This window comes from Nyctereutes procyonoides, unplaced genomic scaffold (assembly GCF_905146905.1).
Source record: "Nyctereutes procyonoides isolate TBG_1078 unplaced genomic scaffold, NYPRO_anot_genome, whole genome shotgun sequence".
Classification (NCBI taxonomy): domain Eukaryota; kingdom Metazoa; phylum Chordata; class Mammalia; order Carnivora; family Canidae; genus Nyctereutes; species Nyctereutes procyonoides.
Window position 1 is genome coordinate 1,070,333 of NW_026575036.1, and position 27,997 is coordinate 1,098,329.

The 27,997-nt window shown below is 36.7% G+C and overlaps 1 protein-coding gene across 2 annotated transcripts in view; it reads left to right on the top strand.

The window, feature by feature from the left end:
- DERA (deoxyribose-phosphate aldolase) overlaps positions 1 to 27,140 on the top strand; it is a 120,472-nt gene extending 93,332 nt beyond the window's left edge. Inside the window, exons 6-8 of one of the 2 annotated variants that reach the window (XM_055318920.1) lie at positions 19,363 to 19,475; positions 23,527 to 23,676; positions 23,992 to 27,140. In XM_055318920.1, the coding sequence (XP_055174895.1) occupies positions 19,363 to 19,475; positions 23,527 to 23,676; positions 23,992 to 24,048 (320 nt within the window). In that variant the 3' untranslated portion in view covers positions 24,049 to 27,140. The remainder of the gene's footprint in view (positions 1 to 19,362; positions 19,476 to 23,526; positions 23,677 to 23,991) is intronic. The other variant, XM_055318919.1, reaches the window with a different exon arrangement.
- Positions 27,141 to 27,997: the final 857 nt, after the last annotated feature.

The following is a 27,997-nucleotide window of genomic DNA, read 5'->3' on the forward strand; positions in this document are numbered from 1 at the left end:
AATGAGACAGTCACAGCCCTCAAAGAGCGTGTCTTCCCTGGGCTGAGGAGTGAGGAGCAGACACATGTAGAAATTTCTCAACTTATTCAGGCCCTACCTTTTCCAATTAGCTTTTTTTTTTTTTTTTAAGACTTCTACTTTAGTTTCTTCTTCCATTTTCTATTATTGCTAGAGCTCCTTATATTCTCTGTTCCTTGATAAAATAGTTCCTTTCTCTTGGTTTCTTCCATAACTTGTTCACATAATTGGTATGTAGATGCTTCATTGACTAGTCTCTCAGATGGTTGCTTCTCTACCAGAAATCTCTACTGTTCTGTGGCTTTTCACTTTTAGCTTTTCCTAATAATTCCTAACAGCTTTCTTGAATCCCCTTTCACTTGCTACTTTTCCTTCCACATTTTTTTCAGTTAGACTCAGACTTCTGTCTGATTAACCAGCATAGGCAGAGTGGGGAGGTAAAGGCCTGGATAAGCATAGCTGGAGGGATCATAGGGTTCTCAGCTAGGCAGAGTGGGTGCAAGCAGATGCGCGCACGTGTGTGGGTGAGTGTGTGGCAGGGGTGATAATTTGTGTCATGGTTGCAGAGATATGCCCTGGGAAATTAATAAATGTAGTGTTCCATTGGATTTCTGGGTCAGCAGAGCAAAAGTAAATATTCCAGAGACTGCATCAGTTAGGCTTGCATATGGCTGCAAATAGCATAGAACTTGACAACAGTGACTTAAATAAATAAGAAATTATTTTTCTTACATAACAAGAAGTCTAGAGATGTAACCAGTCACTGCTGCTGGCTCATCATCAGTACCAAGATTGATGCCTGTTATTCTCTTGGCATTTGCCTCATGGGTTGAAAAATGGCTGCCAAGCTCCAGTCATCACATTACATTCAAAACAGGAAGAAAGCAACATTGGTGCCACTTCATATTGAAAGGAACAGTTGAACTAGGTCAGATAGATTTTGACAGGGAGAGAAGGAATAGAGAGTACAAAGTTAACAAGGTAGACATTGGGTTTTTTTGTTTTTGCAAAACAGTAACTAGTCTGGGTTAGGAGACAGGTGTGTAGTGGTTAAGAGCCTGGATTTAGAAAAAGCTGTGTTAAATTCCATTCATGACATTTAAAAGCTGTGGTCCTAGATGAGGTCCTCAGTATCTCTAATCCTTGTTGTTGTTTTTTTTTTTTTTTCATTTACAAATGGACATCACAAAAGTACCTGTCTTTGAAGTTATCCTAAAAATTAAATGAGGATAGATATATAAAGTGTTTATCTAGAGCCAAGCACCTGGTGAATTCTCAGAAAGGGGGACCTGTTCTGTCACTACTACCACTGTTAGTGCTGTGTCATCATCAGCTCAGAGTTAGCTAGAGTCCAAGATACTTTAGAGTGAGTAGCAGGAGAGAACAATGGAATACTAGATTAGATTCAGATCCTGGCGAGTAGAAATCCTCAAGTTTTATTCTTTAAGCAATTGACGGTTTGAGATGAAAAATGCCATGATCAAACCTGTCTTATCTGTCCTTTCCATATTACAACACTTTTTAGCTCCTCATACTTAAAAAATTGTGTGCTCTTTAGTTTCCATGTGTAAGATATTTAAAAAAGTGGGCCAGGTCAACTCAGAAAATCTTCTTTCTCAAGAGTAAATGTATGTTATTTCTGACAGAAACACAAGTAAATGGATCTCCAACATAAGTTGACACTGTGAACTGTCTCTAACCCAGCTTTTTAAATGCCATTTTACCTCATAGGTTATCACTGTGAATCCCATTTCCTATTTTTGGTAATAAACTTAACAGCTGAAATTTTTTCTTCACCGAGATTTTACATTTTTTAGTTACCCACATGTTCACTTTGGATTTTGACATTTAATAGCTCCCTGAAATACCTGGGAGAAATTATATCTATGATATAACATGTACTTTAGAGGGAGGAAATAAATGCCACACTCAAAGCAATTATATAGGTAATATTAAAAACATTAAATATGTATCAGAAGTTTTCAATGTAGGTTTAAAAGGAAGGTAGGTAAAGACCTAACTTATACATGTTAAGAAACTATTTATATTCTGTTTTCTAGTGGGGGGGAAATCTCCTAAAAATGAATAGCCTTTTAATCAAACCTATTAGTTTTGTAATAAGGAGTTCTGTGAGAGACAGATAAAACCTCTATATTAAGTGTGTAGTGTAGGCTATTTGTCTGAAATATACATCATTACTGTATGGTTATATGTTATTTCTATTTCTATTAAGTTTCAAAAAAGGAACCCATAGCCTTCCTGCTATGAGGGAAATTCAGGCATGTATATTCATTGGCAAGATAGTACTTTAAAAAAAAAATATATATATATATATAGATATAGATATATGGCATCCAGGGAGATCCTAGATGAGTTCTAGTTAATATGCAAAATGTATCCAGCTAACGCAAGCATGTTGTATTAGTCCATGACTTTTGCAGAGTCTGGGTCAGGACTAGTCTTCCTACCTAGTTCACAAACTTCCTTTTCCCTCCTTTCTCTTTGCCTCATGTGTTTTCAGGAATTAGTGAGAGATTCTAATGTCCCAGTGATGCACATGACTTGGCAAAAGTTTGCCGTGACCCTTTCTGATTATAGACCCTCATCCATAGATGAGATTTGCAGAGCTCTATCACTTTCTCCTCGCTAGTACCTACCTCTTTTGTGGAGGAATCAAGGTCTCTGGTGGTGGTTGAGTGAAAAGGAGAAATAAAGATAAAAATGAAGGCATGCCTAGCTGAAAAATAGAAACAGAATTCTAACGTGAAAATGGTTTGTGAACAGTAGGAGAGATGCAGCATTGTCTTTGGAAGTGGTTGGTGAATGGTAACTGCAGTAACCCCAGTGGCCAACCCTGAACGCTCCACATGGTAAATACTTTCAGAGCCTTTTCAAGGTGGACCCATCTGTAGATCTGCTAATGGGAAGCATATGATAGGAGTCTCCAGGTACAGTGAAACAATCACCTCAAGATAAAACTCCCCACAGAAAAATTAACACAACTTCTATTATGAAAGACAGGTCACCGTAAAAAGAAACTCTACATACTTATCATCCATTGTTGAAAAAAAAAGATTTATGATGACATTGAGGTATGATAATCTCAAATATGCTCTGCATTGTTTTTAAAAGCTTTGTGTTTAAAATTCATAGCACTTTCTAATCCTGATAAAGTAGCCTAATTTTCTAGCTTGCTTTGTTCAGTAAAATGTATTTCTAAATCCATTTTAAGCAGCTATTTCTTCAATTTGAGTAATTTTCTCTCAAGTTAATAGATTCCACACAAGCATACCTGACTTTTAATGTTAATATATACTATATATTCCAAACTTGCTAGTGACAATAGGAAGCACAATCAAAATGAAATTCAGTTGTTTGAAGCATATCTAGCTTGTTATTTTATAAAATGCTTCTTCATTTTACTCTTCTTTGCCAAAGTATAGTGATACCAAATCACATTTTTACCTCGTATTGAGGTTCCATCTCCCTCTTCCCTCCCAGCAAATGCGGAGGAAAAAAGAATATGTTAGATATGCTTGTGTCATTTTCAGATAAGATGACTTTAAAACTACCATATCAATAGAGGACATTTGCTTAACATAGTAAATCCCTACATCAGTAAGTTCGGCTGCAGGGGCTGGCTAAACAGGAAAGCATTCCGATTTTGAGGCATTTGGCATCAGTAACTTGATTTACAGATTGATGTTTTCACTTTATATTGAGTCTAAAACACTTTACTACTTTATCCAAACCATTATACCTATACAATAACAATGCCTGTGGGTATTTCTGGCATTTTTGTTTGATCATTGAGTACTAGCCTAATCTCATGAATCTCAGTATTTTTCTTCTTAGCAATGCCACATCCTCTCTGAAAAAACAGGGTAATGTGATGGAGACAGATAAATATATATATTTTTTAATTTAAGTAGACAGACTAAGAGAAAAAAAAAATACAACTTCTATATTAAATCAGTGTTGCCTCTAATGGTACAGAGTCCTGTAAAGGAAAACCTTGGTTTGTACACACTGCTGTGTCTGTAGGTGTACAACTGTACCAGCACATGGTAAGTGGTCAGTAGATATTAGTTGAATGGATGTGGAAGGGTTGGGAAAGAGAGTGGTTGGGTTGAGCACAGAGCTGTGAGTATAAGTCATATTCAGTCTAGTGTAGTTTTAGAGTTAGTCCTGTGTATTTGAAAACTGAAAGCAAGGCCAATTCTAGCCAATTAAGGGCTGGCCAGTTGGCCATTTTCCTAGGGTGCTAATTCATAAGAGGCATTGAAACCACTGAAATTGTTCCAGACAGAGGAAGTGGCATTTACTAGAATTCCTCTACAGTATGTGATTGGGATTGGGTATAAGACATTCCAAGGACATGTTCTTATGTTCTCCAGATGGATCCTCTACACTTTTTAAGAAAGGTGGGTCTAGTTAATTACAGAGCTTTTTTGTTTGGCTGAGTGAAGAATTCAGATTTGGAGGCAGAGCCGAATTGCTTGGATAAGAGAATAGTTAAGTGCTGTCACCAGGGATCTTCTTGCTCTACTTCTAGGCAGAATTGAACCTTTTTTTTTTTTTTCAAAATAAATTTAAACCAACACGTAAAGGATATTAGTTTAAAAGGACATCAAATTGTAGCCTACATGGGATGATTACAGACTTTGGTGTCTTGTTGAAGCTCGAGACCAGTACTGTCTAACAGAGATATAGAATTTAAAAAATATTAATAGCTACATTAGTAGAGTAAAAAGAAATGGGTGGAAGGAATTATAATAATGTATTTTATTTAACCCAATAAATCCACAACATATAATTTCAAGCGTAATCAACATAAAACTTATTTATGAGTTATTTTATGTTCCATTTTTTATACTAAATCTCCAAAACCCTTTGCGCATTTTACTCTTTGGATACATCCCGGTTTGGATTAACCACTTTTCAATGCTCAGTAGCTGCACTGGTGAGTGACTGCCATATTAGACAGTGTGGCCCCAGACTGTGCACAGGGCAGTCTCTACCCCAGCAGGCATCAGTGAGCTGGTCCTGAAAGGTCCTTTCATTAAAATTCTCTCTCTTTGATCAGCATGAAATTCACAGTGTTGGTGTCACTCTTCAAAAATCTTTATAAGGAACTATAATGATAAATGTGTTGAAGTACTTTTCTTCAAAAGTAGTGCTTCAGGTTGTTTAGTGCTTTGAATATGAATGCTGTTCATTTGGTTAACTTCATCTACTAAGGAAAGCATTATCAACAGATACCATATCTATTTAAACCATGACAGCTAAATGTTATGTTGTAATAGTTGATGACAGAGAGAAGGCTTGGATTGTGGATGTCCTACTTGGGAGCTGGTGGGAACAACTTACAGACTAGGAGTTGCCTTAAAACATGAGTTCAGGGGGTGCCTGGGGGCTCAGTGGGTTAAGTAGCTGCCTTTGGCTCGGGTCATGATCCCAGGGTCCTGAGATTGAGCCCCACTTTGGGCTCCCTGCTCACTGGGGACTCTGCTTCTCTCTCTCTCCTCTCCTCCTTGCCTGTACTCTCTCTCTCAAATAAATAAACAAAACAAAAACATGAGTTCAAGAAAGGGATAGGGCACAATTGATTATATATACTTGATTTGTTAACTACTTGATAATTTTATTTACAGTTAGTCTTATTAGTTTTTTTTCTCCCTCTGTCTCATGAATACATTCCCTTTTGCTTTTTAAGTTGAGATATAATTCCCACAAGATAAAATTCACCTTGAAAATGTGAAGTTCAGGAGTTTTTAGTCATATTTATAAAGTTTTGTAACCATCCCTACTATCTTAACTCCAGAACCTTTGTTTTAATTGTAAATCTTCTAGGGCTTACTTATCTCTGCTTTTCTTCCCTGATCCCCTTACTCAAAAAAAGGAGAGGGAAGAGGGGACATAAGAACTCAGAAGTGCAACATAATTTTGAGAACTCATTTCTGAACTGTAAATTCCATGTAGATATTCACAAACATCCTCAGGAACACTAATACAATATTAAAAATTAGGGGTGCCTGGTGGCTCAGTCGGTTGGGCATTCAACTGTTGGTTTGGGTTCATTGTCATTATCTCAGGATCGTGGGATGGAGCCCTTTGTGGGCTGCATATGGAGTCAGCTTGTTCCTCTCCCTCCGCCTCTGCCTCTTGCTGTCACATGTGCTCTCACTCTCTCAAATAAATAAATAAGTCTTTAAAAAAAAATTAGAGGAGGCATAGAGATCCTCTATGTTAGGAAACATTCTATTGTTTCTCAGTTTGCTGACAATATGGGCTTGTGAAGAGTTGAGTTAAATATTCTTTTCTTTTTCCAAATTTGTAAAAAAACAAAATGAAGAACAAAACAAACAAAACATTTAGAGTTGTTTGAAAGATTAAACAATTTAAATCCACTGTAAAAGAGATGTTTGCATTGACTGGAAACTCATCTCTAGCATTATTACAGTTCTGAAACTCATTTCAAATAACCTAAGTTTTAGAAGTGAAAGGAAACTTTTGTCATATTAGACATAATTCAGGGACTCTTGTTAGTGTCAAGCAGTTCTAACACATATCTTTGTATGGTTAGCATAATGGTTTAGAATATCCTCCCAGGGACATTACTGTCAATTACCAAGGATTATATAGTCAGAGTCCCCACCTTGTATTCCATTTGAATCATACTGTTCTGCATTATTTTAAATGGCCACATTTTTATTTTTATTGAGGGGAAGGCAACTGCAAGGAATGTGGTTATCATGAACTAATCTTACCCTTGGGGTATTTGAGATATTTTCTAACTCTGAGATTGTGATTGCTTTCTGATTGCCATTCTGCTTGAACATGCCTTGCTGCTTAATTATGATGCTCTGTTGCCTTTCTCATGTGACAGACTAGACCAACTGAAGAGTATTTTCAGTGCTCACTATTTAGATCGAAAGAACTGAGAAAGCAGGTGTTTTTATTTTTTTCTTTCCTTCTTAAGCTTTTCCTCTCTCTTTTAGAAAACATTCTCCCCCCCACACCCCTTCCTTAAGGTTATTATCCTTGGATCATGTAAGGATGTCTTTGTGGTTTAATTGTCTCCAGATTGAATATTAGCACCATATTGATACCTCCCCCAGGGCCTTCTGCTTCCGTCTTTACTCTGGCCAGTTCTTTAGCCATAACACTGGATCTTTATGTCTCACTCCAAATTATTTTCAAGCCTATGTTGAGTGAAAGAATATAGTATCAAAGAAAATGTTTTAATTTAGGGCTTCGTATTTTTGTACATTATATTTGTTTTTTAAAAAGTGTCCCATTGCAGATTGCAAGAATAAATTAGTGTCAGAATTACCATACAAAACTCTCTTGCTAACTTTAATCGGTAATTTCTTAGAGAGCGATAGAAAACATGGTGCTAATGAATAATGTGCCCAGAAGCTCTTATTATAGGGTTGGCATGAATTCCGCTTAATGACAAGCTTTCTCAAGCAGCAGTTGATTTTAAATCCTATTTTTCATTAGTAAAGTATAAAATGTTAATAATACCTTCCATTGTGCTGTTCTTTTGTAGCACAGGAGCATGTATCTTCCATGTTCACCAAGACTGTCTTTAAGATCCTGCTAGTAACTTCCTATCTCATAAATAAGATTTGTTCGGGAAATAAAAATGTATGTTTTCCCATTGTTAGCTATATGTTTTTCTAATAATCACATCTGAAGCTTATTATGCAGTAATAGCCTTAAGATATTATTTTTTTAATGTACTACTGTGGTCTTAATACTAGTTTTTAATCTCTTCTTGTTTCTATGAAGTCTGAATGAGATTTTCAAAATTGAATAATAATTTGATCCGTTAATCTTTTGAAGCTAGTAATTTTATTTTCCTCTCTTTGCAGTCTCTGAGGTTCGCAAATGAATAGAGCTTCATTACTGCAGTCTGCATTTAATAACCATTATCCATTATCTTGTAATTAAGACTCCCTGTAACGAATCATGAGGACAATGCAAAAATACATAGTACATTTCTTTAATGAACTGGAAAATGTTCATCTTGTTCTATTTAGTAATGAGTTGCTGAATAGTCATTAAATCCACTGGAGAATAGAGCTAGATGGATTTTGAAGACTGTCTTGAGTTTGTGGTTAATCTATTAGAATTAAAATTTCATCTTCTATTTTTATCAACAGCTGATTAGAAGTCATTCTGTTTGACCAAATTGATTAGAAGACCATATACAAGGGCAGCTGTTGTTTAATGAAAGTTTTTAATGAAACTGTACCATGGAGACTTGTAATTATAGGCCTTAGAAAAGCTTTGAGTTGCTTTAGACCACAAAAAAGTATTGTGCTAGAGATTTCAAATTAAGAAAATAAAAAAATACAATTGAATAAAATATTATAAATTTATTATTAATGTTAATTTCAACTAATCACAGTTGAATTCTGATCCATTTAATGTGTTACTTTTGACTTTTCAGGCCTTTTATCTCCTAGTTTAGTCATTTCCTTGAAATTGTGGGCACTGATGGAGGAACATTTATATGGATAGCTATTTTAATTGTGAGTTATTTTCTCAGAAGGTTTTTTTCCCAAAGCTGAGCAGAGGTGAGCTTGGTTAATGTTGGATTTACATGAGCCCTGAGGAGAGTTTACAGTGTTCTGTGATATTGATAATTTGAAATCTAGCTTTATTTCTCTAAGGTAATTTTGTTATAGCAGAGGGGTGAGGGAAAGCAATATTAAAATAAGAAGTAAGACAAAAGTGTGTGCCCACTTAGTCCCACTGGAAAATCCATTGTTCTTTTGACAGTTGTAAAATACTAATGTACTTTCTGAAGTATTTTGTATAATTAAAGCTAAGTCTTATTCCTGGATATAAAGAAATAGCTGTATGCCCAAACTGCTGTTTTAATCTCTCATGTGGTTTCTGGCTCTCAGTTATCCTCAGCTGATCCAACAAACACCGCATTTACTGCCTTAAACAGTAATAACAAGTGATCAGACCTTATGCTCCCTGAGGGACTTTTATAGTCACGTGTTCTAAAATAGACATTGACAACTTCTACCTCTCATGCTCCCTGTCCCTCACAGAGTTTCCTCAGATGTATCCATTCATTATTATTTGGCTGTGTCTTGTACTTTCTGTGCTTTCAATGCCTCTTCCAATGGTGGTGCTCTTCCTTCTACCCTCTCATCTTTACATTTTATCTCTTCTTCAAGATCTGTGCCAAATTCCATCTGTTCCATGAATCCTTCCTCTATTCTTTTAGCTGAAATGAATCTGAGCCTTTTCAGTTCTTTTTGACCATGATAGTTACTTGGCATATGTCCCAAACACCTTAAATACCATATATAATTAGTATCTCTACCTGTACCTGATTTATACACAATAAAGTCTCAATATTTAAGAACTTCTGCTGCCAGTCCTGACACATGAAGAGCTTGGAAGTTGTCACTCTTGTCCTTAGAGCAAAAACAAAAATGAACAAAAAAAGATGAATATTTGGAAAATCAATGACTTTTCCCAGACTTATCAAAGAACTTAGATCTCAGGGCAAACTGCCACTTTGAAGTCTGGAGGGATGGTGACTGCTGAGAGTCAACCAAGATCTGCTAGAACCATAAACTGGTAAAAACACTTAAATGATAACTTTAACAACTTGTTGGAGGCCAAGTGTGGTGCCAGCACTTTTGTGGGTTTTACTTCCAGGAACCCTAGGTTCTTAGAGTGAAGAGCCAAGATCTTCTCTTGGCTGTGGCCGGTCGGGAGAAGATAATCTTTGCAAAATATGCACAAAGTGTTTTCCTTAACAAAGGCCTGCTCTCCAGGGCAACAGAATTTGCTAGAATCTTATCCCACCTAGAAGGGCATTTCCCTTTCACTCTTTCAGCCTCATAAAAGTGGGAGAGAAAAGCTAAGACACATATGTGAAGGTTACAACCTAGAGACATGAGTCCACTATGACTGAAGTTTAATCATGGGATTATGAAATACTTGTTCTCCCCTACACATTATCACCATATCAGTTGGACTCCAGTAATCTAGTGGATGACAATTAACAGAGCTAAACGATAGAGACTGTCTCTGAAGAGGAAGACCAAGGAAGCCCAGAGTAAAAGGGTGGACAAAAACAAGAGCACTATTGCACTTGAAGACTTAGCACTGGTGACTGCAGCAAATGTAAAACACAGCCTAGTTCCTGACCAGATTAGTGTAAAATCTCACACAAAAGGCCTGTTTATTTCAGTTCCTAATATGTCATGTCTGCTTCCCACAACAAATTATAAGAGATGCTGCAAAGCAAGAGAAAACACAGTCTGTAGAGACAAAACAAGCATCATAACCAGATTCAGACATGACATAGATGTTGAAATTATCAGAAGGAGAAATTTAAAATAATTGTAATTAATAAAGTACTAATTCTAATGGAAAAAATAGAAATGGAAGAATGATAGGTAATATAAGCAGAGAGAAACTCTAAGAAATATTCAAAAGGAAAAGTAAGAAATCAAAAACTGGAGCAGAAATAAAGAATGCCTTGATGGGCTCATTAGAATACTGGATAGAATCAATGACCATGAAGATAGAACCAGAAAGACCTCCAAACTGAAACTTAAAGAGATAAAAGGACAAAAAAACCAGAACAAAAACTGAGGGACAATTTCAAAAGATGTGATACATGTATTTGGAATAACAGAAGAAAAAAGAGAAAATGGAGCAGACAAGATGTTTGAATTAATGGCCAAGAATTTTCCAAAATTAATGACAGATAACTAAACCATGGATCCAGGAAGCTCAGAGAACAACACAGGATAAATATGAAAAAAAAAAAACAAAAAGACAAAACAAAAAAAAAAAAAAACTACACCTAAATATATCGTAATCAACCTAGAGGAAACCAAAGACAAATAGAAAATCTTGAAAAAAGCCAGAGAAAGAAAACATCTTACCTATAGAAGAAAAATAATTACAGCAGACTTCTTATTGAAAACCATGTCAGCAAGAAGTGGATAGAATGAAGCACTAAGTGTTCAAAGAAAAAAAACCCAAGCAAAAAATCTATATCCAGTGAAATTATCCTTCAAAAGTGAAAGAGCTCAGACATATATAACTGAGGGAATTCACTGCCAGCAGTCCTGTGTTGTAAGAAGTGTTCAAGGAGAAGGAAAATAATATACATCAGAAACTCTGATCTACATTGAAAAAGGAAGAATATCAGAGAAGGAATACATGAAAAATAAAAAATCACTTTTCTTTCCCAATTGATGTAAAAGGTAACTGTTAAAAATAGTAGTAACAATGCACATGAATGGGATAAGAGGGAGGAATTAGGAATACTTTGTTAAAAGATATCTCCAATACCTATGTAGCAGTATAGTATTATTTGAAGGTAGACCTAAATTTGCTAAAAATATACCGTGAAAACTCCAGGGCAACTACTAAAAAAATGTACAAAAGGAAGTGTAATTGATATGCTGAGATGAGATAAAATGGAACCATAGAAAATCTTCAATTAAAACCAGGGAAGGCAGAAAAAGAGGTGTAAAAATTAATTAAAGAAAAAAAAAGACAAAAAGCCCTATCTCAGTGAATGTCCTCAGACTACTTGAGTAGTCTGCTGGGTTTTTTTTTTGTTTTTGTTTTTGAAGTTTTCTATAAATATCAGTTTGATCATAATTGATGATTGATGATGCTATTCAATTTGAATGTATCTGCTCATATTCTACATGTTTATCAATTACTGAAAGAAGGGTTTTGAAGTCTCCAGCTATAATAGTAGATTTGTCTATTTCACTTCAATTCTGTCAGATTTTGCCTCATGTATTTTTGATGCTCCATTATTAGGTGCATACATGTTTAGGATTGCTATGTCTCCTTGGAGAAATAACCCCTTTATCATTATGTCATACCCTTTTTTATCCCTGATAATGTTCCTTTTTCTGAAGTCTGCTTTGCCTGAAATTAATATGGGTACTCTACTCTGATTAATTTTATATATATTTTATATATTTTTCCATCCCTTTATTTTTAACCTTCCAGATCTTTATGTTTAAAGTAGATTTCTTAGAGACAACATACATTATTTTTTGTCAGTCTCTGATTTTAACTGGTGCATTTAGACCACTAACATTTAAAGTGATTCTTTATTTACTTGGATTAATATTTGCAAGGTGATGGCCTGCCCAAATGACTCAGTGGTTTAGTGCCACCTTCAGCCCAGGGCGTGATCCTAGAGCCCCGGAATTGAGTCCCATGTCGGGTCCCTGCATGGAGCCTGCTTCTCCCTCTGTCTGTGTCTCTGCCTTTCTCTCTCCATGTCTTTCATGAATAAATAAAATATTTTAAAAAAAATATCTGCGAGGATAAATAGTCCAAATAAGCCTGTATCTATTAAGGAAGTTATTTTAATTTTAATTTGATTTATTTTATAAATATTATATATAATAAATACATAAGCATATATTTATACAAACTATTATAAAACTATTTTAATTCTAAAATATTATAAAATAAATTTCTTATTTATTTAATAGTTTAATAAGTTACTAAGGAAAGATTAAAAGATTAAAACCTTCCAATAGGGAAAGCAGTGGCTAAAGGTGGTTTCACTGATGAATTCTACTAAACATTTAAGGAAGAAATAATACCAATTCTCTGTCTCTTCTAGAAAATTGAAGGATAGTGCTCACTCTGTGAGGCCATCATTACCCCAAAACCAAAGCCACATAAAGACATTGCAAGAAAGGAAAATTATAGATCAGTATCACCCATGACATGGATGCAAAAACAGTCCTCAACAATATATTAGCAAAATGAGTTCAACAATGTATAAAAAGAATTATATGCCACAACCAAGGGGGATTTACTCCAGGTATGCAAGGCTGGGTCAGTGTAATGTAATCCAGCATATCAGTACACTATAGAGGAAAAATCATATGGTCATATCAAATGATACAGATGAGGCATCTAACAGAGTTTAAATTATTTATAATATATATTTATAATAAAAGCTCTCAGGCACCTAGGTGGCTCAGTGGTTGAGTGTCTGCCTTTGGCTCAGGTTGTGATCCCGGGATCAAGTCCTGCATTGGGCTCCCCACAGGGAGCCTACCTCTCCCTCTGCCTATGTCTCTGCCTCTCTCTGTGTGTCTCATGAATAAATAAATAAAATATTTTTAAAATAAAATAAATAAAAGCTCTCAGCAAACCAGGAATACTAGAGAACATTCTAAGCTTGATAACACCTACAAACAAACTTTAGTTAACACACTTATGAGAAACAACACTATTCCCCAAAAGTCTCCCTAAGAATAAAGCAAGAATAAGTTCCTATTCAGCATTGTACTGGAAAGTCCTAGCTAGTGCAAGAAGACAAGAGAAAGAATTTAGATTAAACACAAATTGGTAAGTGTGGTAGGGTAATAATGGCTCACAGAGATACATCCACATCCTAACCCCCAGAACCTGTGAATATTGCCTTATTTGGAGAACAGGGTCTTTGCAGACCTGATTAAATTAAGGATCTTGAGATGAAATGACTATTCTGGATTTTCCAGGCAGGACATAAATGCCATCACAAATGTTATTATCAGAGAGAAGCAAAGAAAGATTATATCTAAAAGAGAAGGCAATGTGAAGATGGAGGCAGAGGTGGGAGTGATGCAGCCAAGGAATGCTGGCAGCTCTAAGAAGCTGGATGAATTAGGGAACAGATTTTCCCTAGGCCCTCCACAAGATGTGCAGCTCTGCTGACAACTTGATTTTGGACTTCCGCCCTACAAAACTGAGAAAATTTTCTATTGCTTTAAGATACCGAGTTTGTTATAATTTGTTACAACAACCAAGAAATTAGTATAGGAAGAATGATATAAGAGTGTCTTTGCTCATAGATCACATGATTGTCTGTGGAGAAAATCCTCCCAAACCAACAAACTCTTGAAAACTACTGAGTGAGTTTACCAAGGTTGCATGACACAAGGTTAATATAAAAAGTCTATTGCTTTCCTGTCTACCAGCAGTGTGAACAATTGGAATTTAAAATAAAAAAACTATCATTTAAAACAGCAATCCATAAATTGAATACTTGTATAATCTAACAAAAATATGCATGTAATCCATATGTACACTTATTAGGTTGGATAAGATCCAAACACTGACAACACCAATTACTAGTAAAGATATAGAACATCAGGAACTCTCATTCACTGCTCTTGGGAATGCAGAATGATACAGCTACTTTGGAAGATAATTTGGCAGTTTCTTTCAAAGCAAAATATGGTCTTACCATATAATCTAGCAATTGCCCCTCTCAGTATTTGTCCAACTGATTTGAAGATTTATGTCCACACAAAATCCTGCATATGAATGTTTGTAGCAGCTTTATTCATAAGTGCTAAAACTGAAGCAACCAAGATATCCTTTAAAGGTGAATTGATAAATTGTGGTACATCCATTCAATGGAATATTATTTATCAATTTAAAAAATGAAGCCATGAAAAGACATGAGTAAACCTTGAATGCACATTGCTAAGTGAAAAGCCAGTCTGAAAGGCTGTATGATTCCCATACATGACATCCTGGAAAAGGCAAAACTGTCGTGATAGTAAAACGATCAATGGTTGCCAGTATGAGTTGGAGAAGATGAAAATGTGGAGCACGGAGCTTTTTAGAGTGGTGAAAATGATCTGTGTGATCCTGTAAGGATGCATGTGTGACACTGTACATTTGTCAGAAGTACTAGAAACTCCACAAAGAGTGAACCTTAATGTATGCACATTTTTAAAAAAATCACTTACATAATCAGGGCATTCCAGGATAGAATGTGGACTGTGAGCAAAGAATCTAGCTCTATTACAAATATACGAAACAGCCTCCCTGAAGGAAGTAGGAAAAAAGGTGATGACCTACATAATATTATAAATAAAGGTGGGCTGTAAAGCTAAAGACACAGGAAAGTGCACATTAACACTGCATAGTAGTTAATAAAGTTGTTTCCCATGGTGTAGGTTAACAGTTCTGGTAGCAGTATATGTGGATACTGGATGTGAACAATTAAATAAATGGGTGACAGATGGTAGGTGCTAGGTTTCTCACTGTTGAAGTGGGAGTTTACAGATGAAGGGGAGAGAGGGCTAGGATGATCCATGTGGTAATGGGTCAGAGTTGGAGTTGTCAGTATTATGGATGTTTAGTTTAATATAGATACAGATTGTTAAATATGGAATTATTAAAAGATACGTATATATAAATGGGTTAGTATACACACATAGATTTCCTTTTGAGGCAACAGAGACAGCCAGAAATAAGACCCTGTGGTAGTAATGAGTACACCTAGCACCAAGATTTTGGGTTCAAATACCATTCTCTAATAAAAGGAACTCGGGCTCTTTGGAGTAATGGCTTATTCTGGGACTGGGGCAGAAAACATAAAAGATAAACCTGGAACATTTGGCAATACCAGAGGAAGTGCTAAAAAAACAAAAATTCTGCATGATGGAGGTGTGTCTTAGGAATATAGGAAGCAGCTGAAAGAACTCCCAGTGGCCAAAGGTAGAACCATTTGAGCAATGAAATAAAGTAATATTGGATTAGAAACTCAAGTATAAAATAAATGTCTTTGAGTCTGTACTGATTTAAATAACTGTAAATAAGTATGAGAGGAGACAAATCTCCCACGCAAAAAAAGTCCACATAATTTATGTAGTTATTCCCCCCAAAGGTGTTAAATTATAATTCCTCATTCCTTAAGCATAGAATACACGTAAGGGCTTCTTTCCAGGGGTACAGTATGGAAAATAGGGAAAAGAGAGTGACTTTGCAATGAAGAAATCTGACAAAAACTACCTCCTGAGTGATTACAGTCAACATCAACAGTGGCAAACCATGCTGATGGCAGGTACACATGATTTGATATGATGAGAATGTCTACTTTACCTCTATGGTCTTCCTCCCCAGAAACCCATAACCCCCATTTAATCATGAAAGAAGTGTCAGATAAGTCCTACTTGAGGGAAATTTTACAAAATACCTGACCAGTATTCCTCAAAACTGTTAAGGTCATCAAAATAAGGCAAATCCAAGAAGAACTGGAATCTATCACGGCCAAGAGGAACCCATGGTGATATGATAAATGTGTATTTCATAGTATCCTGGATGAGACTAGATGCTAAGTAAAACTAAGGACATCTAAATAAAGTATGGATTTGGGTTAGTAGTAATATATCTATGTTGGTTCATTAATTATAACAAATGTACCATACTGATAAAAGTTGTTAATTACAGGGGGAAACTGGGTGTGGGATATATGGAAGTTCTCTATACTGGCTTGATAATGTTTCTGTAGCTTTAGATCTGTTCTAAAATTTAAAATTTATTTAAAAACAAATAGAGTGATATATTCTTCTGAGTCACCTGTCCAGTTTTGTTACCTGAACTGGAATGAAAGTCAAAACTATCTTCCCTTTCTCATTAGTCAGTTAAAGATAGGAAATACTGTAGTTTGCTTTTTCTTGGTAGCTGTAGCCATCCGTCAATTCATCCATCCATCCATCTATCCATTCAAAATTCATTAATGAGCTTTGCATGTGTGTCATGCTCTGGGGATACAGAGTGCGTAGAAAGAAAGCTATAGCACCTGCCCTCCAATGTGCTTAAAATGCAATCAAGAAAGGGAGACAAACACACAATGTGTAGGCCACTGTTACTACTCCTGGGCTCTTGTTGCTATTATGGTAGGTGTTCTGCTTTGCTCCTCCCAAATATGTTAGGAGGAGAATCCCTCCCTTATCCTAACTCTAGACTCTTTCAAAGGAGTTTGGCTCTTTTGGTTAACTTTAAACTGTGATTTTTAAGTGACCATACCATTTTTTTAGGCCTCCAAATGTGATCGTGGACTTATAATAATCTTCTCTTCTATGATGCTTGAAAGAATTTGGATGCTATCCAGTGTTTTACCCGAAAGCTTTCTGGTGGTTCAGAAGACAATGTCTTGGTCTCATTTTGAATTCTTTGGGGTTGTTCCTCTCACCTCTTAAGTCTATTTGGAGGTTCTAATGTCTTCCCCTTGATTTCTTATTTCTGGTGTCATAGGGACCAGACATTGGTTCTGTGGTCCTATTCATTTGTTCACCTATTAATCAACTTAGCACAGGCCTAGTTTAGGGCTTTCATACTGGCTGTTTCTCTGCTTGTGATGTTCTTTTCACAGATTCCTTTCATTCACTCTTTATTTGAATTTCACTCTTTTTTTTAATTTTTATTTATTTATGATAGTCACACACAGTGAGAGAGAGAGGCAGAGACACAGGCAGAGAGAGAAGCAGGCTCCATGCACCGGGAGCCCGACATGGGACTGGATCCTGGGTCTCCAGGATCGCGCCCTGGGCCAAAGGCAGGCGCCAAACCGCTGCGCCACCCAGGGATCCCTGAATTTCACTCTTGAGAGATGCCTTTATGATAACTCTGTATAAATATTGCTACCTCTCCCCAATTCCATCACTTTCTACCTCATTACAATGCTTTTTTTTCATAACACTTATCTCCACCTGACATTTATTATATATTTACTTGCTTATTGTCTTTCTCTTCTAGAAAATCTGCTCACAATGGTGGGAACTTTATTGTTTAGTGGTCTCAGCATCTACGACAGAGTCTAGAACATAGCAAGCACTCAGTGAATATTTGGTAGATAAATGCGTGCGTGACAGATCATTCTTCCAGTGGGCCTACAGACCTCCTTGCCTCAAAAAAAGCTTCTGATGACATGCTTTCATTAATCAGAATTTCTATCATGTAGATTGAAATTTCAATTTACAGATTGAAACCCTGCCTAGGTCCTTGATCCATTTATATTTGTAAATGCTTGAGAGTTTTCAAAGTGCTTTTACCTAGATAGTTGCTTTTAATTTCTTGTATGAATTAAAACTATGAAGTAACTAAGAATTTTCAGATGTATTTTACAAACATGACAGTTTGGGAGATGAAGTCAGATCTTTTGACTTCTGGCTCATCAAGTGATTACCCAGGATTTATGTTTCATCTCCACCTGTACCTAGAATGCTTTTGAGGGCAAGGGCTTAAATTATTTGTTTTATTTTCCATTGTGCCTTAAACACAGTGTGTTTACATAAAGGTGTGTTGATTTGAACCTTTCCATCCACAGAATAGTTGTGGAAATATCCTTTCCATTTGCAACTAAAGTGGAAAATTTTAGCCACTTCTTTCCTCCGCTTCTATTGACTTTGATGGACCCTGGGAGAATCTCAGAGATGAGCATTACCTATGGTTCCACAGAATCAGTGGGTTAGGGCTGTGAATTGCATAGGAATCACTTCGGAACCTTGTTAATATTTAGATTCTGGTTCAGTCGATCTAGTATAGGACCCAAAAGACTGCATTTTTAGCAAGCACCCTCGTGGTACCCATGCTACTCATCTGTGGAGCACATGTTGAATATTTCAGGGGTTGGTAACCACATGAAAGGTGGAATCTCTATTTGGCTACCTGACTTTGTGACCCTAGGTGAGTTTCTTGGAGACAGTACAGCATATTGGTTAAGCTATATTTCTTTGGTTAGAATTCTACGTCCCTACCTTACTATGACTCCAAGCGGGTTATTTAACTTTTCTGTATCTCAATTTCATCTTTTTAAAATAGGGATCATATTAGTACTTATACGTTATGAGGAATGACTGGGTTATTACTTGTGAACCTAGAATAGAAGATAGCGCATAGCACACAGTGAATCTTAACTGTTACTATCATTTCTTTGTCTCCTTGTGCGATTCTGTTAAATTACATCAGTAGGTTTAAGATACATCTGAGAGACAGAAAATTGTTTAAAGTATTTGTAAGATGAAATTCCTAATCTCATTGGGAAGACAGTGCTTTCATTAATGAACAGTGCAGTACAAATCAGCTGGTGTTGGTTCTTCTTGTGTTATCATAGCTGTGTACTTCCTATCAAGTATGGGAAAATGAGTAGGCACTCCAGTTTTGTAGTGTTGTAATATATGATATTAAGCATAGAGTATGAAATTGTTTTTATTCATCTCAGTTATGCATTAAATAAGCCAACTTGATTTTAATTGATCATTTGGAAATATGGAGGCAGGGGCCCCAAGAATCAGTGAGAACCCAACTGGTACTTCATGTCATTCATGTAACAATTGGGTGATGGAAAGTATAGACAGAATTATTTTAAAGAGAGGTTTTGTTTCTCATTTTTCAAGTAACTAATGAAAAATAAAGTTGTGTTCCTCTGGAAAAAAATTTACATAGCCCACTTCTTTCACTGACTAAAAAGTGTAAAAATAAGTTTTTCATTAACACGGAGTTTTTTTTTTTTTCCTTTTGTTTTAGGATCAGATTTTATTAAGACCTCTACTGGAAAAGAAACAGTAAATGCCACTTTCCCAGTAGCTATAGTAATGCTACGGGCCATTAGAGATTTCTTCTGGAAAACTGGAAACAAGGTATATTATTGCCAGCAAATCTTTCTTCATAGTAAAGATAATGTTATTTATAATACTAGTTACAGCCACAGAAACTGTCTTTATATGCAGAAGGTGTGAATGAGTTACCTTTATGAAGATAAATGTTTAATTTACCTTTCATTACAAAAGAACACATTCATGGAGAAAAATGTGCGATTAACAGAAAGTGAGTGTGAGTGTGGGAGTAAGTCTGTGTGATCAAGATGTAAACTCACTTTATGTCCTTTTATTAACTGAAGACAATTTTATCACTGACAAGAGATTCCTAAATGGGTTCTTTAACGAACTAATTCTGCTACAACACAGGCTTTCTGGTAAGGCGTTGGCCAGCGAAAACAGGTTAATGCAGAAATTAAACTTCCTTGAGGAATGGAAAGAATTGCAGAGTAACATTTATTGAATGATAAGCTGTGGTGGTGATATGAAAAGTATGCAATATAATGGGAAATAATCTTTTCCTGTCATTATTGAAGGACACACATAAATTGGTTTTTCTGTTGGGAAACCCCCGGTCCAGAAAAACTTATTACTTTTAATAATATGAGGTGAAGAGAAAATTCTCGAGGAGATGAACTTATTAAACAAAATAATGAAATGCTGTGAAACAGCAGGGAAAAGGTAGCTAGACGTTATATAGCTCTTGAATTAAATATCCATTTTTGCGTTTTATGGCAGTTGGATGTGCTCTTTGGAAGACTGTTAAGCTGAGGAGGGTATGTGCTAGCTTTTGTCAGCTTTTCGAAAAATAATACATATTTTTTTGAAACATATGATGTTAAAAAGAAAAATGCGTATGAGGTGTTTTTTAAAATGAGTTTGGATTTTCCTTTTCACTTCAAGTTGCTTGTTTAGCTGCAAATTATCTCAAAGGATTTTTTTTTTTTTACATCATTGGAGAGAAAGGTAGTTTGTTTTTCTTTTTGTTGTTGTTTTTTAATGAAACTGTGCCTTCCTCACAAGACATCTTTTAAAACCAATCTATGGATTTCTGTCAAATGGAAACCCAAAAAAGACCTTTAATTCTATGCCAGCTAGATGTGATGACTTTATATGTGACTATACCTTTGGTTCACTTTTGGAAGTATTTTAAAGTGTACTGGGTTCGAGAGGAAATGAACTCCTTCCAGAATTTTCTCCTTCAGAATAACTTCATATCTTTAAAAAAGTACAAATAGGAAAGATAACTACTGTGACCTTACATATGGCAGTTGACTCAATTTGAGTAACCTCTAGTTTGGTAGCTTTTCTGCACTGATCTAAATTAAAAAAAAGAAAGAAAGAAAGAAAAGAAATGTTTAGCTATAAAAAAAGAGAACTCTGTCTTTGGTCCTGCCAGCTGAGACCACCACCATTCATTTAGACCAGTGGTTCTTATTTACCATCAAAGTACAACAAAATAAGTGTGAAGTTTTTTACGCTTACAGGTTCCTGGGCCCTTGTCCCTAGCACTTCTGGATGAGGAGTAATCCTTAGGCATCTATATGTTTCATAAGCTCTATAGTCGGGATTAAAATCCACCATTGGACACCTAACCCTGCTGTGTTCTCAACAGACATTTGAGTAGCTAACTATGTGTCATGTTAACCTATGTTAACAGAGATACAAAATGAACAAGTCCCTTTCCAGGAGAGCTCGTAGACAATAAGCAAAGAATTTCAATAAAAGTTTTAAGTGCTCAATATTCTAGGCTAGAGTAAGAAGGGACTCTGCTGGCTTTCATTACTTCTTTTTAATTGTATTGACCCTTTCCTCAGCTAATAAACAAAGTTTATCCCAGTTTTATTAAGAAACAGATACAAGTCAAATCATATTCATATTCATTTTAATCACGTTTGATTTCACATAGTGAGGATCTGTATATGTATCTGCAAATCAGGTGCATCCTTTCAGGTTGTTGACAAGTTGCCTGGGCAGCCCTTAGACTGTAAACTTTCTACATCATTGATTTAAGGGGTGTTTTAAAATGTGATGGGCCGTCTTCCAGACCATGATTAGTGTCACTCTGAGCAGCAGAGGTTTAATATTTCATAACTGATTTCATTGCAGATTTATGTTTTCCATATTCTCTCCCTTAAAAAAAAAAGGATAAACTTATGCTAGAATCTCTCTTTAGAAACACTGCCAAACAGACTTGCTGACACAACTGAACTGTATAGAAAAATCTATATGCAGTACTGCCTAATTGACAGAAATGCTCTTATGATTAACATGTATGCTAATATCAGCTAATTGATTTGGGGGACCTTTTCTCAATAAATAATCTCATCCTCTTTATCTTCCCCACTTGCCCCATGTCTCTGCACTCTTTCAGAGCCACTTGGACTCCAAGGTAATAGGCAGATAGGGTTAGGATCAGTGTAATAGCTGCAATGGATCAGTGTACAGTGGCAATGTATGACTGTGGCAGGGAAACTAGTAAGGAGACCCACCGATCTTAGAACTAATGAGGGTCTAAACTAAAACAGCAGGAGTGAGAGTACAGAGGAAGTATGGATAGGAGGAGGGAGATACAGAAGTTAAAGAGGGAAGCTTGGTAGGACTTGACCTTTGATTGATTGGGTGTGGTGTGGTGTAGTGTGGTGTGATGGGGAAAATGGTGGAATCCAGGTTAACTGTGAGATTTCTAGCTTAGGTTAATTATGGGACCATTCATTTATTGTCTCCCTTCTCTAGCATTCTTTTAGCAACTAACCCCATGTTGGTGCTACCTATCGAATCAATGGCTCTTTGTGTTCAAATGCCTGAGCTTTAGTACTTGGGCTATGCAGTGTTTTCTTGATTGTTCTTGTCTGTAGATTCTCTACTCTACTGTCTCTACTCAGGTTCTTGAGACAAGTAAATCCAGATAAGCAGGTTTTACTGTTTATAAAATACATTTATCCATTTCTAATGGACTCAGGGACATCATTTGTAAACATCAGATATTGGCTGAGTCGTGCTGTTTTATGTTCACCTTCAAAGACTACTGAACTGTGAAGAGCTCCTACACTCTTTTTCTACTGTGCTTATTTAACTGGTCTGGCTGCTTTACAGAACTCTAGCTACTGACGACTTAGAAAAAAGTCCCTACACTTCAGTTGATGAAAATAACTGCCAGTGCTCCTTCCTGATTGCTGCCACTTTGCTTAGTGTGGCCTCACTGATTCTCTCCTCTTATTTTGAATACGTGTATGTGTTTTTTGCACCTCTGAAGGAAGGGCTGAAAGGCAACTAGACTGGCTGAATTGTAGAAATGTAGAATGAATGGGCTTTGGTGGTATCTGTTTTCCTTATTTATTGACACCTCTCTTGTTTATCCCTGGTTCACAGCTATAGTCTAGATGGTTGAGGTTTATGACTTTCCAATAAACGCAATGTTAATGAGGGTTATTAACGCTCATTAGTGTCTCCTCAGAAGCAGTGACATTCTTCGCATTAATCTTGGAAAAGTCATTTTGTAGTGTGAATGGGCGTGAGTCAGTGATCTGAGCTCTTTTGCTGGGTGAAGTGAAATAGACTTAATAAGAGAGAAAGAGAATTGAGACCCTGTATTAATGCAGTACCATTTTTTTTATTGTTGTTAAAGATTTTATTTACTTAGTTTTGAGAGAGAGAACACATGCCTGAGAGCCAGCATGTGCAGGGGAGAAGCTGAGGGAGAGAATCTCCAGCAGACTCTGTGCTGAGTGTGGAGCCTGACAAGGGGCCCAATCCCAGGACTCTGAGATCATGACCTGAGCAGAAACCAAGAGTCCGGAGCCGAAACCAACTGAGCCACCCAGGCACCCCCATGCAGTATCATTTTTTTTTTTTTATGATAGTCACAGAGAGAGAGAGAGAGAGAGAGAGAGGCAGAGACATAGGCAGAGGGAGAAGCAGGCTCCATGCACCGGGAGCCCGACGTGGGACTCGATCCCGGGTCTCCGGATCACGCCCTGGGCCAAAGGCAGGCGCCAAACCGCTGCGCCACCCAGGGATCCCCATGCACTATCATTTTTTAAAGCACTCCAGGAACAATAAACATTGTTCTCTTTCCCACCTTCCTTTGTAGATAGGCTTTAAACCAGCAGGAGGCATCCGCAGTGCAAAGGATTCCCTTGCTTGGCTCTCCCTCATAAAAGAAGAGCTGGGAGATGAATGGCTGACGCCAGAACTCTTTCGAATAGGTGCCAGTACTCTGCTTTCAGACATCGAGAGGCAGGTATGTAATAATCTATTGCCTTTGGGACAAATTGACAAGTGTGTTTTTGAGAGAGAAATGAAAAATCCCCTGCTGGGATATGAGACCTAGAGAAAAAAATTCATCTGATTTACCTCATTGCTTCCAAACTTCTGCTTTCTTTCAAGCAAACCTCCACCTGAAGTAGGTTGAATGGAAAGTCTGCTGAAATGTGTAATAATGTGGGGCTTTATAATGAAACATTAAAGTTATTAATTATTATTTAGTAGTATAATAATTAATATGTATGTGATATAGAATACTTATTAATTAACTAAATTCTGATTTACCTTACAGATTTACCATCATGTGACTGGAAGATATGCAGCCTATCACGATCTTCCAATGTGTTAAATCACTGACCAATTCCAGAAGAGCTCTTTAGATCAGTGTTTAGAATGTGTTTTTCTATGTGATTGCTAAAATTGTTTAATTAAAATATGAGGGGACTTTTTTATTTCCCTTAACTTTCACTGAATTTAATTCAAAGAATAAAAGAAAAAAACAACTAACCCATACATAGTATTCTTTTCAGGCACTTTTGAAATGGTCCTAATTACTTGAAAATCTGTATGGTTAATTTTGTGAAGATTTTTCCCTTAAAAATTCTGAGTAAAATATTAATGATGGCTTTGACAACGTTAAATTCTAAGGAAAAAAAAAAGTTAAACCGCCCAAGAAATGTGCCTTAGCAAAAGAAAACGCAGCCTCCCTGAGCTGCTGGCCCTACTCTAATGACTTCAGGAGTCACTGACTTGGCACTAATTTCCTGCCATGAAAATCTGTCTTTAATTTTTGCAACAGATATGCTCTTATATTAATTGTTTCACTAATGAAACTTATGTTGTTGTTATAGGATATTATGGACATTGCATTTTTAAATATAAAAATCCCTGTAGTTATTTTTTTGGAAAAAAAAAATACTTTAAATCGTAACAACACCTACTGAAAAATTAATCCATTAAACATATAAAGAGGTTTTAATTAATGACTTTTTGAAGTCACACCTTCTAGTAGAGTCTTTGCATATGTATATCAGAAGGCACCTCAGTAAGAGCATTAATGAATACAACTTATGTAGATATGCTGAAACTTCAGATTTTTCTGGCATAAGGGAAATAAGGGAAAAAAATAGCAGACACTAACATAGCACTTAATATGTCCTAAGCTCTTCACATCAATGTATTTGAACCTTGTAACAGTCAGTACTGGTATTATCATTCTTTTATACAGATGAGGGCCTGAGGCCAGAAAGCTGAAGCAACTTGTCAAAGATCACAGAGCCCCCCAATGGCAGAGTCAAGAATCAAGCCCAGGCTGACAGCCTGGCTCCTGGGTGTCAGTCACCCTGGGTGTGCACCACTGTCCCTCAGCACCCATAGGCACAGCATCAGAGTTCACTGTCTGCTCTGGGGAATGGGCATCTGCTTTGTTGTCTGCTCGTTCCCTTGCTCTGTCTGTCCCTCCAAGCTTTCCACGTCTACCATTTTTGCTTCCTAGCACCTCTCCCGCACGATTGAACCTAGTGAGTTTCGGAGAGAGTCTTTTATCCTCCTTGAACAAGTCTCCAGCTATTCCTAAGTGGGAAACCCCAGACTGGGCATCCGTTTTGGTTTCACCTTCTGATAATGGAAGCCCAGCCAGCCTCTTCCTCTTTCTAACCCTCTGACCTTGCTTCAGTCAGTTCACCTCTCTGGACCTCAGCTTCTTTATCTGTGAAAGAGAGGGATTGGGCAGGCAATATCAAGGTTCTTTGAGACCTAAAATCATATTGCCCTAAGGATAATTATAACAAATGCTAGAAAATGTTTTACAGCTATAAAGAGAAAACACTTTTGTAGCAATCTAAATTAGAATGTGCCTCTTGGGAATCAATTAGGCAAGTCCCCAAAGCACCTCTCCAACTGGAAATGAAATGACTAAAATAAGAAGGGAGGAGAAATCTTGCTTTCCCCCATTCCCTTAGCAGAAGGCTGTCCCTTGACTTACACCTTTGGATATGGTCAGTAGCTCTGAATGCCATATCCACCTTCATAACAACGCCAGCCCAGGTGCCCACAGCACAATGGCCGTCACCTTTAGAGAAGTAACTTTGCAGAAAAATAATTACATTCTATCACCTTTGAAACTATTCCAATATCACAGGGGTTTCTGTTTTCTTCCCATTAAACCCAGCTGGTCATTTTAGTTGATCAAGTGAACAGGCATCATTATCTTCAATTCTAATTTATATGAGGCGTCCACTGAAATTGACCCCTGCGGACAATTATAGATTCACATAGGAAATTAAGACTGTGAGTCCCTCAAACCTATTAAAGGCTGATGAGCATGGCCTGATCTGAAGGTGTGTAATCTTATATTTTGGGGGGCAATTTAGTCTAAGGACTGTTAGGCTCTTCATCAGGAATGTCTGCCCCTTACCTGGCTCTTGAAATCAAATGTAACACAGATGCCTTTAATAGGAAGACCCTAGTAAATGTTGATTGCTATGAAAACATAAGAGGAAGAGGTCATTTTCGAGGTGACTGTGATTTACTACAAGCAGATTTGTGTACTTGAGAACATAGGGAGCAGATGCTTTATATGATCAGAAAATGAGGATTGTGTCCTGTGTTTAAAGCTTCTATATTAATAAAGCAACCCCCCCACCCCATTTGTCCCAGTTGCTCAATAAAGCATATTAGGCCTGAAAGTTACTTTATAAACAACAAATCAGATAATTTGGGGGCTTAAAAAGCCTTTAGAGGATGTGTATTTCTAACTATCATTTTTTTATATAAGAAAAGAAACTGAACGTGGGGAAGTCACTTATGTAAGACCATGTAAAAAGTGAGAGCTGTGACTATGGGAGAGCCAGATCCCAGAAGGTAAAAGAAACAATGAGAACAGGAACACGCATAAATGGCAACTGCTTATAAAGCCGTGAGTCAACCCGCACTCGGAGCTTCACCTCTGTACCTGAGCTTGGTGGTGCCTGATGCTGTAGCCCCTTCAGGCCTCTCTGTTCCAAGATACTGGACTCTGAATAATCATTGTGTCTGTCATTGGAACATGTCATGCATCACTCAAACCAGAGCTTAGGCCCGTATTTTGGCCATGAAATATTTTATAAGACATAGCCAGGGCTTTAGAATCGAAAGTTTCTTTCTTATTTATACACTCTACCACACCTAACATTATGTTGGTCAGCATGTGAAATTCAGACTTTCAGAAGACTCACTTTTGCCTCTTAAGAGTCTTCTGGGGGTGCCTGGGTGGCATCTGACTTGGTTTCGGCTCAGTCGTGATCTCTGGGTTGTGGGTTCTAGCCCCGCTTCACGTTGGGCTCTGTGCTCAGCACAGTCTGCTTCTCCCTCTCCCTCTGCTCCACACCCCCATATGCTGTCTCTCAAATAAATAAAATTAAAAAAAGAAAAAAAGTCTTCTTAATGGTGTTTTGAAGACCCACCATCTAAATCTAGCCCAGGTGATGGTGTGGTGTATGCCATCCACTTTCCGAATTTTGGGTGACCTCAAAAACTGAAAAAAAAAAAAAAAAAAAAGAAAAAGAAAAAAAAAGTTGAATGTTGCTTTATTGTGTTTATTATTTTTTTTAAGGACAAAAATGAGAAGGGGCTTGTTTGGATTCTGGTTTGTCTACAAATGAAGAGAAAATGACTAGTGCAATCACAAAACAATTTCATAATTACAGTATCTTTGCCTCATTCTAGTTTATTTCAGTGCTAACAGGAAATTTAGGCAAATTAGTTTGCATGAAAAATAGCTTCTAAGGAGACCTGTATAAAAGCAGGAACTGTTAGAAATTCTATCTGGAAGTCATCCTCTGTGCTCAGGGCACAATAGTCTCTGTCTTGATGGAGCAGAATGGTTTGCTAGGCCATAGGTAGATGTCTCACATAAACTACATCTAGAGAAACCAAATCAGTTTCTTTCGAAAAAACAACTTACACTTCTAGTGCAGAGAAAAACCAGTATTAATTTTTCTTCTACAAACCAGATAATTTTTTGACACAATATAAATAGGGCCAGAGTGGAGATAGAAGAAAGAATTTGAATAGATCATACTTTCAAAGGAAATGAAGCATTATGGCCATTTTGGCACTAAGAAAAAGGTATGAGGTGAAATCAATTTCTACATTTGCTTTCCTGATCATGCTCAAGAGTCTTGCCTCCCAAAGGAAAATATGTATTTTATAACCACCACCAAATGATCCTTTCCAGAAATGACCACAGGTAACATCTGGCCAATATATAAAATATGTAGTAAAAATAATCATTTTTAATTAACTAAAACCTGCTCAGG